The sequence below is a fragment of the Gavialis gangeticus genome, unplaced genomic scaffold (genome assembly GCF_001723915.1).
Source record: "Gavialis gangeticus isolate Ggan-Ray unplaced genomic scaffold, GavGan_comp1, whole genome shotgun sequence".
NCBI classification, from domain to species: Eukaryota; Metazoa; Chordata; order Crocodylia; family Gavialidae; genus Gavialis; species Gavialis gangeticus.
The window spans coordinates 19026689-19042293 of NW_017729026.1; the positions used below are offsets into that span (position 1 = coordinate 19026689).

Genomic DNA, 15605 nt, shown 5'->3' on the forward strand with positions numbered 1-15605 from the left:
ATATACAGGTTATAATTACAGCATTAATTTTGGAAGGAAGAGCATGATAAAAATTGCTTTTAACAAAAAAATATATTGTGGAAAAGAGTGTTGAATGCAGATAATATATTTATTTAATTATTACCATTTCTGGTGAGATGGTTAATGAAATGACTGGGCTGTTCTGATTTTTTTTTACAATATAACAAAAATCTTCATTCAGTTTGGAAAACTAATTTTACTTATAATTTTATTACCCATAGATTTTTAGACCTGGTCAAGATTTTTAGGTGGACAGTTGGATATGAAAACTATAGTTTCATTGGAATGGAATTATTTTTCTAGAAAATGGAAATTGAGCTAAAAATAGATTTTTTAGTTGTATTCAATTAGCAGTTTGAAATGAAATGCACAATTTCAATATGTGATGACATTTAATTTTATTTTTGAGAGAACAGAAACAACATGTGATATTGAAATGCTGATTCAGAACATAGCTGGGTTTTTGGTTGTAGCCGTGTTGGTCTAAGGACATAGGCAGGCAAGGTTCTTTGAATAGATGTGATACCTTTTATTAGATCAACTGAGTAGATTCAGAACATTGTTGTTTTTGCTTGTTTCACAAAGTTTGAAATTTTTAATTGAATCTTTTTTTGTGTGTACGTTATTTTGACTTTTTGCTGCACTTCAGAGTAATTTGGAATGGAAACTAATTTTATGGTCAAATTCCTCACAGGATGAAACATTTTGTTTTCTTAGCAGCACTATTAATTTTTAAATTAATTTTCCTTAAGCTTTTCAAAGATGGATATCTCCGCAATGCCACAGCTATTGCAATTGACTGGATTGCAAGACATGTCTTTGTTGCCCATAAAACATTGTGGAGTGGAGCTCAAATATTAGTTATTGATCTTGAACTCAAGGCAAGATCACTTAAAACTTTGAACATACAGCCAACTAATCGAAATTTGACCATATCATCTCTGCTGGCATTTCCTTTCTTAAGGTATGATATAAAAAGATTGATAACTTTTGTTTTTACTGTAATTGTAACATGACCATTTTAATTCATGGATTTTTAAGGCCTAAGAGTTTTGCAGTTGTTTGGATCAGTCTTTTTCATTATACAAACCATAGGAATTGCAGAGTAAAATTCTGCTTTCATAATTTCTGGGTGATTAAGAGCAGTGGTTCCTAAATTGTTCCCTGTTCTAATAAAATTTTGATGGTTATGGTGTACAGTAGCCTATGATAAATTTTGAGCATTGACAGTGGTCCTGTGATCCAAAAAAGTTTGGAAACCACATAGCTAGAGTTGGTCCAATAACCCCTTGCTTCACATATTTTCTGGACTGTCATGGCTACAGCAACACTTTTTCCAGAAAAACAGTCATTCTTGGTTTACAGCAGTAATTCTCAGTCAGGGTGCCATGGCACCTTGGAGTGCTGTGAGAGTCTTTCAAGAGTGCTGTTGAGTGATGCACAATGTTAGTACGCTTAGGTGTGCAAACACCTGTACATTTCACAAATAAACCCAGAGAATTCAAATAGGAATCCATAGTGTCAAACATTCTGACCTGTTGTGGTCTTTGCAACAAAAAAATAGTTCCTTTATTTTTCTACAGTCAAAAAAAAGAGTGAAAGCTAAGAGCTGGTATTTTATGAGGAGTGCACTGAGTATAAAAAGATTGAGAACTGTTAGTTTAAAGACTTCAAGTGTTATACTGACATGCAATTGCATGTATAGGGAAGTAAAATCAAGTCAGTATGCAAATTACAGCTTTTTACAACGTGCAGGTTGTTCTAGTTATGACAAAACTTGTCTTAAAGATGTGCAAAGAAAAAAAAGTCTCATAGCAGTAAGAGAGAGTTCTATATTTACAGTAGCTATTAATGTTAATTACAATATTCATTCATAAGATTGTATTTAGGATGGCTTGTCTTGAAATTCAATGTAGATAAGTGTAATGTGATACACGTGGGCAAAAATAACTCAAATTATACCTACACTATAATGGGCTCTATATTATCTGTTACCACACAGGAAAGAGATCTAGGAACCATTGGGCACAGTTCACTAAGTGCATCAACTCTGCTCAGCAGCCATCAGAAAGACAAGCAAAATGTTAGGGATTATTAAGAGGGGAACTGTAAACAAAACTGGGTGCATCTACATGTTCAATTAACATGTAGCAATAGACGTTGGTGCTGTTTGCGCTAGCGTTTATTGTTCCTGGGCACTATGTTTATATGTGTGCCTGGGACCACAGCACATTGAGCTGGGATGGAGCAGCCAGCCATGTCACCATTTATTCATGTGTTTTGGTGCTCTAAACTCTGCCATAGGATAGTACTTGTTCTGAACAGCAGGGCTGCATACAGGCATGGGTGAATTGGGTGGCTACCCCGGTGCCTGGACAGAAAGGGGGGCCCCAGAATGGTAATTTGTTGCTTTATTATTGTCATTATCTCTGGTGAAGGGGGGGTACAATACTAAAAGTTTGCCCAGGGCCACAAGGAGTCTAAGAATGGTGCTGCTGGACAGTACTATTCTACAGCAGAGTTAATTAATTTACTGAGCCTATTAGAGGCACATGTGTAGACAGTGATGCTTTACTGTTGAGATAATTAGTCAACTGCAGTAAAGTGCACATGTAGATGCACAGACAGAAAGTATCATTATGCTCCTTTATAAATCCATGTTGCATCCACATCGTGAATATTGTGCCCAGTTCTGTTCCCCACACGTCAAAAGGATACAAAGGGCAGACCCTACAATGAAAGACTGCGGGACCTAAACCTGTTCAGCCTTCACAAGAGAAGGCTGAGGGGGGACCTGGTGACTGTCTATAATCTCACTAGGGGGGACCAGAAGGGTTTGGGAGAGACACTGTTTCCCCTAGCGCCCCCTGGCATAACAAGGATTAATGGACACAAGTTATTGGAGAGTAGGTTTAGATTAGACATCCACAAGAACTACTTCACAGTTAGGGCGGCTAGGTTCTGGAACGAACTTCCAAGGGAAGTGGTGCTAGCTTCTACCCTGGGGGTCTTTAAGAAGAGGCCTGATGCCTACCTGGCTGGACTCATTTGAGTCCAGTTTTTCTCCCGCCCAGGCAGGGGGTCAGACTTGAAGATCTACAAGGTCCCTTCCGACTCTACTTCTATGATTTTATGATTCTATGATACAGAAAACCTAGAAAAGGTAAAGAGAAGGGCAACAAGGATGGTTAATGGTATGGACAAGATATACCTGTAGTCTGACCCAGTAAATGGCAATTCTTATATTCTTAACAAGGTTTTTCTATTGTAAATTATCCACTTTGTTTGACAGTCGTCTGTACTGGATGGAAACCCTTGATTATGGTGCTTGGATCTTTTATTATGATACTTTGAATAACACTGCACACCATGTTTTGGGGGACACATCTTTAAAACATCAGACAAGAAATAACTGCAGTTGCAACCTGACTGAAATGGACTTAGGTAGAGCAATGACTATAGACATGACTGACTCAGAGAAACCACATATACTCTTTGTCAAAGGAAGGGATGAAATATGGGCCTCAGATATGGATGGATGCTACTGCTGGAGAGTTATCCATGTTCCTAGTCATCAAGGTGAGTTGCTCCTATATATTCATAGATGTTTTGAATTCTCATTTAATAATTGTTTTCAACACTGTTCAGTTGGAGAATTTACTTTTCTGCAAAAATAATGCAGTGCGTAGAAAATGAACTACTTTAAGGACAAAGAAAAGAAATATTTGCATCTGTATATTCGATTTCACTCTCATCGAAGAGCACAGGAAAGAATAGTATGAAAGTATTTGAAACATATTGTTAGACCCTGACTTCATGCAACACCCAATGATTAGGGAGACAACAGATCAATGCCATCATGCATCAGCTGCACACATTGCTCATCAACAGCTTTATTCAAAATGGAGACAGCTTCAGGCCAGCTCCAGCAAACTGGGGAGCTGCAGTGAACATTAGTTCTTTCCACATTTATACACCTTGGTTCATGCTCATTAACATTTACTCCACCTTTGTCTCTCCTTTGTTCCACCCATGTTCCCTCCTATCTCAAGCTCCACCTCGGTTTACCGTTTACTTCATTAACATGGAATTGCTTATGCCTTTTACTTAATTGCATGTCTCTTTGCTATGAGCACATGCCTAAAACTGTGACCCCAGCTTCTCTCAGTCACTTGTGAGTTCTTGCTAATTTCTTCACCATCTCCAAGGTCTTGCTTCTGCTTATCTCCTAACGATAGCTGGTGGCTGCATCCTGTTCTTCTTACACAATGAGCTATATATCTTACAACACTGCCACAGTGTTAGAAAAATGCTTGCCTAGGCATCTTGCAATGTTTCTTTTAATATATCATTCTGCCTTGTGGTTAGCAGCTTTGTTGGATCACAGGTTATAGCCTTGTATTCAGCTGCAAATCCAATTCTCCCTAAGATCCAAATATAGTCACCCTAACACATATGTTGCCCATTAAGTCATCAGTCATATAGACATGTATGACTGCATCAATGCTATTGCCAATGGATGCCAGTATATTATTTTATTACCATAGAAACAGAAAGGTTAGTATTAGGAAAATGTTCTGAAGATGTGAAGTTTTTTTTGTATATAAAATGGCTTTACTTTGCTGACTACTTTATAATACTAAAACAGGATCTTAGTTTCTTCATTTCAGCCTAGTCCTGGAAACTTTATTCAGAGACATGAGTAAATTTGTATTTTTACAAAATATCCTTCAGTGTTCCTGCACAGCAGGAAGGACATTGCTTTTAAGAGCTCATCTTAGGATTTGAACACCTGCCGCAATTACTATGGAATAATTTACCCCTGAATTTACTCTGTAGTAAGGGCCAGCTCTCCTGAGCTAGTTGTAGGCATTAGGCACTATTACGGCACTTGTCCCTGGGGTGGTGAGAGAGCCAGTTTGCACTGAGCAAATGATAACTCCAGGAGGAAAATGGCTGCAGGAAGGGACACAGAATATAGTAAAGTTACTACACATTTTTCAAAGAGTAACCTAACTCCAAATTTTAGTGATTCACTATACAGAAGAGCTGAGCATCATTTGTCTACTGTATAGTAAGTAGCTCATGGATGTGTACCCATGGAAAGAGACTAAAGGATTTCAGTAATGATAAAGAATTATCCACATTTTATCTTATAGGATTAAAGGTTTTGGTAATTGAACTCCAACAGAACTTATAACAAAATTTACGTAAGAGTAGGAAAATGTTGGAAGTCTGTTTCAAGGAGAGATTTTAAAGGGCATTATGTGTTGCATGTCCTGTCACCTGCCACGACTTTGATGTTAAACTATCAAGAGAGGGGGTTCAGTGGAGATCTTCCTGGGAGTGCCGCTCAACAAACGGCAGTACTCACGATTGTTTGGTGCGATGTTCCACGGGGCTTCTTCTCCCCTACACTCCATCCACTCGCCATCCAGATGGGTGTTTGTAGAATTGGGATTTCGGCCCTGTGGGGTTGTCCACAGCTTGCTTCGGGTGGGATCCCATATTGGTGTGGACACAGATGGCTCTCCTCCTTCTGGCCTTGAAGCACAGCCCACCTTCTCTAGGCTCTTTGATTTCCCCTTCCTTTTTTGGGTTTTTTTTCTTTTTCTTTGAAGAAATACTCCCCTGAGGAGGAGAGGGCTGTGGAGCTGCCTCCTTGACCCCAGCCTCCTCCAGGGGGCTCAGATGCCTCCTTTGCCCTGCTCCCTACAGGGATCTTGAATGGTTCCCTTAGCTTGCCTTCAGCGGGGAGCTGGAGGGCTTCCCCTGCTCTGCCTCCTGCAGGGGGCTCAGAAGTTTCCCTTGAGTGGCCTGCGGGAGCCGCGCAGTCTGTGCCACTCCTCTTCCATGCTGGAGCCTCAGCACACCTAGCATGCTGCCCACCAGTGTTCTCTCTCCCCGGCTCATTTCCTGCCCTGGTTCCGGTGGGGTTTTCAACTTTCCCGCGGCAGCCGATATGGCCACTGCGATTGGTCCAGCTGTTCCCTGTGTGGGAAACAGCTGATTAAACAGCCAGTGTAATGCTGGCTCACATGGCTGTGGCTGTGGTCCCAGCTCCTGCTCTGGCTGCCCGGCAGGGGGTAAGTCTCCCCCTGCCAGGGGTCTATTTCCGGGGTTTGGGGCCTGCGGGGATTACCCTCTCCCCTTCAGAAGCCTGCTGTGGCACTTTGCTACCACAGACATAGATGAGAGTTAGGTGTCTGGCTTGCTTTCATAGCTATTGAACAACTATCCTCCTATTCTTTTGAAAATGTCCTCCTTAATTTTTATCCCAAAACTTAAATGTTTTTTCTGCAGGTATGACTTTTGGCAGTTTGACGGTTGACAGACAGTTTATATACTGGAGTATCGTAACAAAGGACTATACAATAATTTATCAAGCAAATAAAGAAAGCAAAGCACTCTTCATCCAGGAAAGAGCATATGGAAAGTTGCAGATCTTAGCCTACAGTTTAGTCATGCAACCCTATCCAGGTAACAGGTTTCTAGAAATATAAACACCCTTTTTTAACCTTGGATTGTAAATTAGCCTATTTGTGTATATTTAAATTTTACCAGCTGATTGCAAATACATTTCAGAAGAAAATAGATAATAAGATGCACATTTTGGGAGGAAGAATGAAAGCTGGTTACATGTATATCATATATAAAATCATAATGACAATGGAGGCTTACATCATAATAAGATCATAATGACAGTGGAGGCCAAATGTACACCATGAGCATGGCATGTAAGTTGTTAGACAGTAAGTAAGAAAAGAATGAGTAGATCTGTAAAGGTTTAGACTTCCTGGTGATCTATAGGGATTATATTTCTAATGGCAGAAAATCAGAAAGGCCACTGGGACATTTAGTATATTATAAATAATCAGTTAAACTAATACAAGAGTTCTCAAACTTCATGATATCGTGACCTCAAGTGCTGGATGGAGGTGACAGGGGATGGGGAACTCCTGTCTGCCATCCACCACTCTGTACTGCCACCATGTGCCACTTCCCCACATTGTTGTGTGTACCCCCTGGGAAGTTTGTGCCCCCCTTTAAGTTGCTCATGGCCCCCCAGGAGGTCATGACCCATAGTTTGAGAACCCCTGAACTAATAGACTAAAAAGTTCCTATTTTAATAGAACAACCCCATTCACAGTTAAGGCCTAACAACAAACTGCTGGCTCTACTTTCTTTCTTTTAGGAACAGCTGACTAATCTTCACTTGCTCACAGCAGCTCTGAATCAGCCTTGTTTTCCTCCATACAGATACTTTGGCTCAGTTTATTCCATTAAAATCTGTGTACAGAGAAAGCTTGGTGATCTGGCACTGGTACAGGGTGTACACATTTCTAAGTAGGGATCTTGCTTCCTGAAGATATCCCTTGATATATTTTAATGGGTTTGCAAAGAAGGGATAGAACTGTAGCTCACTAGAAGGATACACAAAATTCTATGAGTTTTAGGCATGTAGAGCTAAACAGTTAATAAGAAAAACCCTGTTATCTTCATTGTCTTCCTGGTGAAGGCAAATGTAGTATATTAAAGTCTGATATTTGTAAAGAAAAGTTTTTGTGACTGATACATTTATTTACTTCATTAGCCATATGTGCATATATTTTGTTGTAGCTTTTCTCCATTCTAACCCATTTTATTGCCATACAGTGAGGCAATAGTAATGAGTAGCTTTCCCTGGAAGTGGTTAACATGTCAGAAAAAATCTACCAATCACTGTGGTCAGAGATAACTTTGTGTCAGGTTAAACATGTTTTTATTATAACTGTAGAACTAGACTGGTACCATCAACAACCAGGTTTTTCCTTCTCTAAAAAGAGATAAAAATACAGGGCAGAATCCTTCACTTAATTCTGCCAAACTGAGAGCTGCCAAATTGAGATCCCTATATTTCTGCCAAATTGAGATCCCTACATGAGCAAAGCTCGCAGTAGGGAAATTAAAGATCTACATAGTACCACCCCCCTCCCGTCTCCATATATATTTTTTCCATTGTCTTTTGTGACTGTGACTCATGGGTGACTGGTGCATCCCAAGTCTGGGGGGGAACCAGATTCCCAACAGGGGTGGGGGGTCCCCTAACAGCCGATCACCAATGGTGGTGGTGGTGGGGGGTGCCCCACAGTGGCCAAACCAGCAAGCCCGGAACCACCAACAGCAAAACCAGTGAAACCAGAAGTGTACTTCCACTGGCATTTCTGGTTTCATGACTGGTGCTTTCAGGGGGTGCATGGCAAATCTTAGGGGGTGCATGTGCACCTGCATGCACCCCCTACGCATTGCCAATGATATGAATGCTGCTAATACAAAGATGATCACAAAACCTAGAGTACATACATACATTAGGGGAAGGTGAGATCATATTAAAAATGGCCAGCCAATCTAAATTAGTTTGCTCAGGTGCAGACATTATGCTTAGATCCCTAGGTAAGTTTATCTAAGTGCAAAGTTGAGGAAGTTTAGATTGGTCTAAAAATGGCCAACATGATCTAAGTTTATTGTACTTATGAGAGAGTCTAACTTAGTTTGGATCTGGCAAGACAGATCTAAGTGAACTTCTATACATTTTCCAGCATAGCCCAAGGGCTGGGAAAGCCCAGCTGCTGGCCCCAGTCCTGGGGCTGTGCTTTTCCTACCCAACCCCCAGGACTGGGCTATTTTTAGCCTCCCAGCCCCTTGCCCAGCACGTAGACAGACAACCCCCCACTGCAGACCAGCCAGCCTCCCTGAACCTGCCAAACATCCCATCCTGCAAGCCACTTCCTGTGCCAGTTTGACCAGCATTTGCTGAGGGGTTGTTAGTCTGGGGGTGAGTTAGGGGGCTAAAAATAGCCTCTGGTCCTGGGGGAGGGGGAACTCCCTAACTCCCCAAGGTCCCTGTGGACCCTGCTAGCCTACCAGTCCTCCCACGCACCCCAATGAACTGCATTAGCCCCACTGATCCCCCTCACCTCCCTGAAGATCCCAGTTGTCCCCCATTCCAGTTGTGGACTCCACTTGCCTTTCTGATCCCCCCATAGACCCCACTTGTCCCCCCAAGTCTGTGGTGGGGGAGGAGAGAGAGACCAGATTTCTCAGACTTTTAAATGCCTCAGAATGCACCTAAACCCCATGGAAAATCTGGGTTGGATTCCTTTAATGAAAATAAGTAAAATCCACACTTTGAGAAATGTTGCTTTTGCTGGCTGCAAAAATAATGTGTTGCATGTAGATTTTTTCCTTAGCTATTGTGAAACCAGTAATTTGGTTACTGTTTCTGTGACAAATGGTATTAGGAGCACACCCAGACATAAGAGTGCCCTTGCTGCAGTTATGCTTTCAAATCTTTTTTCCCTCCCTTTTAGATAAAGAATGCTTGATTCTTGCCTCCAATGCTGAGAAACCTATAGTTTCTACTACAAATACCAGTATTACAGTGAGGTTGCCACCTGTCAAAACACAGCTTTTGTGCCCAGGCATAACTCTCCCTACTCCAACGTATCTTGTGTACTATGGAAAAGTTGCCAGCAGGGTTATGAACTGTTCATCCGGACTACAGTGTAGAATAATGGTAAGACTGACTACTTTTGAGTAAATAGTTGCCTGACATCATTTATGAGCAGGTGACTCCAGATCATGTCTAGGCATTTAATATTCTGTTATGAAACCTTGTACAAGCAAATTTTCTACAAGCAAACACTATCACATATTAACTTCCCACTCAATTAAAAACATATCCTGGTGACGATCTCCAGTTCTGCTTCTTAGCGGTGTCTTGATTCTTTGATAGGAGCAGCTCCTCATTTGTTCCCAAAGTTCAATATCAAAAAATGATATTGTTTGATGGTTCTTTGGAACTTGATATGAAATGGCTCATTGATCTCAGACCATTTCCTCAAGGACGCTTGTCTGTGTGGCAAAAAGCACCATTGCACATAGCTTTAATAGACATCCTTGTTGGCAGCCATGGATTACGAAGGCACAAAAATGCAAAGAACCCATTTCTTCCCTGGGAGTAATTCACCAGTGTCCAAGTTTAAGTATATTGGTAGAGTGCAATATCATGGGCTGTGTTGTATCTGATCTGTGGATAAACAGGGCCCTTAATTTTCTAATATTTCAGTCTTGCTGATGAAGCCTAGCTGAATTTTGTTTCCTAGGCAGGCACCATTCGGTTGTAATGGGAGCCCAGAGCTAGATAGCACATGTTACTAAACTTCTGGGTTTGGATAGTGACTGAGCAGAGCTGTTTAGTTTCCCTAGTGGCTTTCCAGATGCATACACTTACATTTGACACCTTTCTTGGTCAGATGACTCCAGAATCAGACCCTAGTCCTACTATGCTTTTGGTTACTTTATATATTTTTAAAGAGTTCACCTGGCTGTAGGAGCCCTGGTTTTTGCTTTACAGCTTTCAGTGACAATATGGCAGTAAAGCAAGGGATGCAAGCTTAGGAAAGGACATTTTACACATACATGTAGCTTACTTTTTAAAACACACACAAGATTCTTGCATCTATCAAAAGAAGTAAATTCCTGAATACTTTTCTGACATGTCCTCACCATCCTTGTGAGCCCTGATTTGGTCTAAGTCTTCAGGTCGGGTAAACCTTCTGGCCGTCTTGGTCTGGCCATCTTGCTTTTGGCAGCTGAATGGCCTTCCTATTTAGAAAAATAGCTTTCTTATAAAGCAGGATCTGCCACCTGTCATGCCTGTGTGCTTTCACTGCAGAATTTCCAGGCTCTGATCTTCCCTGGTTGGTTTCCAAGCAGAAGGTTGTTTATGCTCTTCTTCTAGCATACCCCTTTGTTTCCCTAGGGTAGATCCATTCAGTGCTAATAACTCACTACAGCTTCTCAGTCATAATTTTTTCATTAGGTGCCAAGTTCCTGTGACAAAACATATATCCAAAGCCACACTAAATGCTACATTCAAAATGGAGGTTGAAATGTTATATATTTAAAATATTCACTGAACAAATTTTTCAGCTGATAGAGATTCATTTTCCAGTCTTCCCTGATTATTTTATACATCTATAAACTTTTTTCATTGCTAGATGATTGTTTGAACTTGTAGTTCTTTGTTTACCAAAACATACGTACTGTCTGAGATTCTGCCTCTTCGTTACAGGAAAGTCAAAAAAATATAGCTGTTATTAAAGACCTACAGCCATTTTCAAGTTACGTGATACAAGTGGCAGTGAAAAACTATTATTCAGAAACTTCTGAACAGCCATCCTTGTGGAAAGAGACCATTGGCACAACTTTCTATGGAGGTTAGTTTTAGATTTCTTCTGTTTGGGGGCCTATTTTTGTTCTTGGTTATACTAATGTACTTTGTTGACATAATTTAGGGTTATGCCTATGTGAATAAGGCCCTTTTCATTTTTAGTAATGATGAGGAGTGAGAGAAATAGGAAACTTCCTAACAAAATGTAATCTATTGATACTTTACAAGATCCTGGAGGTCAAAGTATATGTCTGTGAGATTTTAATGTCTGAGCAAATGTACACACTGTCCAATGCTCTTGTTTGCTGGTTCCCTGAGAAGCCATAGAGCAAGAGCAAGATAATGGCTAGGCAGTGACTGCTTTTGACTCTGGCATTGTCCTAAATTTAATGTGAGTGTGAATGTCTAGCTTGTATACTGCTCTCATCATTAGCACTTCTTTAGAAATGCCCAGATGGGCTAGATAGAATCTGGACATTGAGTGACAATACTAGACAGTAGCTCATAGATTTTGAAGCTGATATCTGACACCATATAAAAGAGAGAGCATTAGCACTATCTGGAAAAAGAATTGTCCATTTTATCCTAAAAATGTGATAATTTAAAATTTTCATTCATCTTAAATCAGGAAGAAAATGGACTATTCCTCATCATTTCTCTCATTCTTTCCTTTGTTGTGCTACTGAAGGCCATCTAAGTGAGCTTCCTTGACTTAGGAAACTGTTTTTGAAAACAACAAATAGGAAATGTTATTCCTAACCTTTGCTGGTGATTTGTGGGCCATGTTACGGTACAGGTGATATCAAATCTCCTCAGACCCCCTCTTGGGATCCACCTAAACACCCTATACATACACTTTAACTGCCTACACTTAGACTTGTCCACTGAAACCAGTGCACACAGCAATGGAAGTGGAGGTCTCTCTTATTGCACTCTTATTGTCTGCTAGCTCCATTGATGGATGTCTCCGATTGGATCTCCGGGAGTGGCAGTGGCACCAGCACAAATATACAAGTAGAGGTTTAATTAGCAGGGTTTGTGCCCTGACAAACCCTGCTGGAGAGGCTGCAGCAGGTCTTCCTGTAACTTCATGTGGGTCAGCTGAACCAAACTGAAGCAAGATGCAGATAGCCAGTGAACGAATGTGGAAAAAGAGAGAATGAGGCACAAAAGTGAAAAATGGAATTTTACAGCATCAAGTTAAAATGAAACGGGAATCTCAGAACAAAACTATAAAATCAAAACAAGACAGCAGAGCCAAAACAAAGCTCTCTCTCTCTTTAAAAAAAAAAAAGTTCAGGAGAAAAAAATTGTCAAATTTTAAATGTTTTCCTTTTGATGAAATTGCCTTTTCCAATGGAAAACTGTTTTGCCAAGAATTGTCTCCCCAGCTATAGTTAGACTGTGCATGTGTCCTGGCTTTTGTCCTTGTAGTATTCTGAGTATACTTATTAGTTTTAATTTTAATCAGATTTTATCAGTGTTTCTTTCTCGTTTTAGCTTATTTAACAACTCAGACATCTGTGGATTCTATCTCAGTCTTTTCTTTGTTTTCATATTCATATTAGCGAAGCTTGATTTGATCTTTGGTTCTCTTCAAATATTAAGGATAGGAGGAGAATAGAAAGAAATAGGACTAGAGAAAATAAATGCATTAGGCCTGCCACAGAGTGTCACTCTTACTTCACATATTGCTGAGCTATCAGAGCAATAAATCTTTTGTTCTCCTTACCAATACAACCCATGCAAAATTCACTTAAAGAGTTTATGATCTTATAGCCAAATCATAAGTGTATTTTATGGAAAATACATCTAAAAATAAAATAAGTGGTTCAAGTAGATAATTTACAAAGAGCTCCTTTTGATATATTTGACACTCTACCTAGTTGAAAACTTAACTTACATCTTGTCTTACTGTTTAGTAAGAAAAAATATAAGGTACAGTCTGGGCATGCTATAAACTAATTTATGGTCTTGTGAATTTCAGAAGCCTTTGCTTTGGCAAAATGGCTAAGTAGCAACTAGCTGACATGGACATCAGATAGGCAAAGCAGTATGTTTAATTTGTATGACTTACCTAAGCATATTTCCTTGGCAAATTCACAAATCATAGCAGCACTTAGCAGGTAGAATTTTCTATGAGTTTCCTCATTTCATTTTGGTGCAAATAGGGAGAACAACTTTTGAGTTAGTTTTGAAAAGATACAAAGAGTATCTCCAAGAGTATCCCCACTCAGCATAGGACTGGCTGGGTACTGGCTCCATGCTTCCTGGAGCAGGGCAGGAGAAGCCCTTTACCAGGTTGCTCCCAACAGGAGCACATGTAGATGTGCTCCCAGGGAAAGCTTACTGTGCATAATTTTACTATGTAGTAAGCCTTTATAGCATTAATAGCATGTGTAGACACACTCACAGTCTGTAACTGTCCAGATGATATTTCCTTATTACCTTTGATATTTTCTTATTACCAAAGAAAGGGGGCCTTATATTTAAGGAACTTAATGTTTACAGCACTGGGCGCATTTCTCCCGCACATGGTTTCTCATTTTGGGCATCTGTATCTCAGATAGAAACCTACGTGAGTGGTCAGACCTGGCTGACTGCTCTTCTCAGCAGATGTCTGGAAAGTTCAGGTCACCCATGATGACCACGTCCTTTGACCTAACTGCCTCCGTGAGGTGACTTAAGAATTCCCGGTCTAGCACTTCCCCTTGGTTGGGTGGTCTGTAGTAGACCCCCACCATTAAGTCCCTTTCTCCTTGACTTCCTTGTATTCTAACCCAGAGCACTTCAGTGTGCCCCTCCTCTGACCCAGTGCTACTCATTGAGGATGTGTATTTCTCTTTGACGTAGAGCCCCACACCCCCACCTTTCCTCCCTGTCCTATCCCTCCTGTACAGCCTATAGCCCTTGATATTCACTGCCCAGTCATGCATTGGGTCCCACCATGTTTTGGTGAGCCCCACTATGTTTGGGTTGGTGTTAGCTAGCAGGAGGGTAAGTTCCTCCTGCTTGTTCCCCATTCTATGAGCATTAGTGTAGATGTATTTGAGGTCTCCTGAAAATGCATGCACTGCCCCCCTAATCTCAGTATTACCTGGGCCCCTGTTGCTTACCTAGGTATTTGTTCTGCTCATCATCAGTCTAGGCTGGGCTGTTCTTGTGGGTGATGCTTGGTTTAGTTGTCCAATGCTTCCCCTGCCCTTGTCTTCTCCTTCCCCTTCCCCTTCCCCTTCCCCTTCCCCCATGAGCCTAGTTTAAAGCCCACCGGAGGAGATCAGCCAACCTAAAGAGAACACACGCTTACCTTTGGGGGAAAGGTGAAGCCCATCCCACCTGAGCATGTCTCTTGTCCGGATGTGTGGGTCATTGTCTAGGAAGCCGAAGCCCGCCTTGAGACACCATTCCTGAAGCCGCAAGTTCACCTCTCTGATGCAGGTCTGGTGTCGTCTTCCATGTCCGCTCACTGGTAGGACAGAAGAGAATACCACCTGTGCCCCTATCTCCTTCAGCATGCCCCCCAGAGCGTGGTAGGATCATCAGGTGATCAGGGCTTCTCCTGGCCGCATCATTAGTGCCCACATGGATTAGGACCATGGGGTAGTAATCGGTGGGCCAGATAATGGCCTGGATCACCCCTGTCACATCCTGAATCTTTGCTTCGGGCAGGCAGTAGACCTCACGTATCGAAGGGTCCTGGCGACAGATGGGACCCTCTGTACCTCTCAGAATGGAGTCGCCTATGACAATCACTCAACATTTCCTCCTCCGGGTCTGCTTAACTCCTTCAGCCTGTTCAGAGTGTGGAGAGGGTGGAGTTGCCTCCTCTCTTGAGGTTGCCTCCTCTCCTTCCTTCTCCTGCAGTGTTACCAGGGCCTCGTACCTGTTCTCCAGCTGGACTGGAGAAACTGGTACTGCTCTGCTGCGAGCAGCCCTGGTTCTGGAGGGGACCATCTGCCACTCTGCAGTGAAGGACACCTCCTGGGGTGTTTCTTCCTGGGATACAAGGCCCTGCAGGGAGAGAAAATACCCATCAATTTCATCCTCCACCTCCCTGATTCCCCTCAGCCTACTAACCTCCTCCTGGAGCTCCCTCACCTGCGCCTCCAGGGCCCTAAGATGGGCACCTGCAGGGCAGGTGTGGGGGCCCCCATTCCCTGCATCCCCCGCAGGCCAGGGGGCAGGGGCACACCAGCTCCCCCATGGGTTCTGTCTGGGTGAAGACCTCAGACAAACCTTGGGTAGGCAGCGCCCCCCGGGCAGGGGCCCTAGCAGCATTCTGCGTCATCACCATTTTATAAATTGCTATTTATTTATATTTTTCTGTGGTCCCTTCACTCTACCCTTGCTGGAGTCTCCCTCCTGGCCC

At 41.9% G+C, this 15605-nt stretch overlaps 1 protein-coding gene across 1 annotated transcript in view; it reads left to right on the plus strand.

The window, feature by feature from the left end:
• The window catches only part of ROS1 (ROS proto-oncogene 1, receptor tyrosine kinase), a 175728-nt gene that overhangs the window by 62544 nt on the left and 97579 nt on the right, over positions 1-15605 (plus strand). Inside the window, exons 25-29 of the mRNA XM_019520222.1 lie at positions 774-985; positions 3314-3600; positions 6325-6501; positions 9372-9577; positions 11138-11282. Of these exons, the coding sequence (XP_019375767.1) occupies positions 774-985; positions 3314-3600; positions 6325-6501; positions 9372-9577; positions 11138-11282 (1027 nt within the window). The remainder of the gene's footprint in view (positions 1-773; positions 986-3313; positions 3601-6324; positions 6502-9371; positions 9578-11137; positions 11283-15605) is intronic.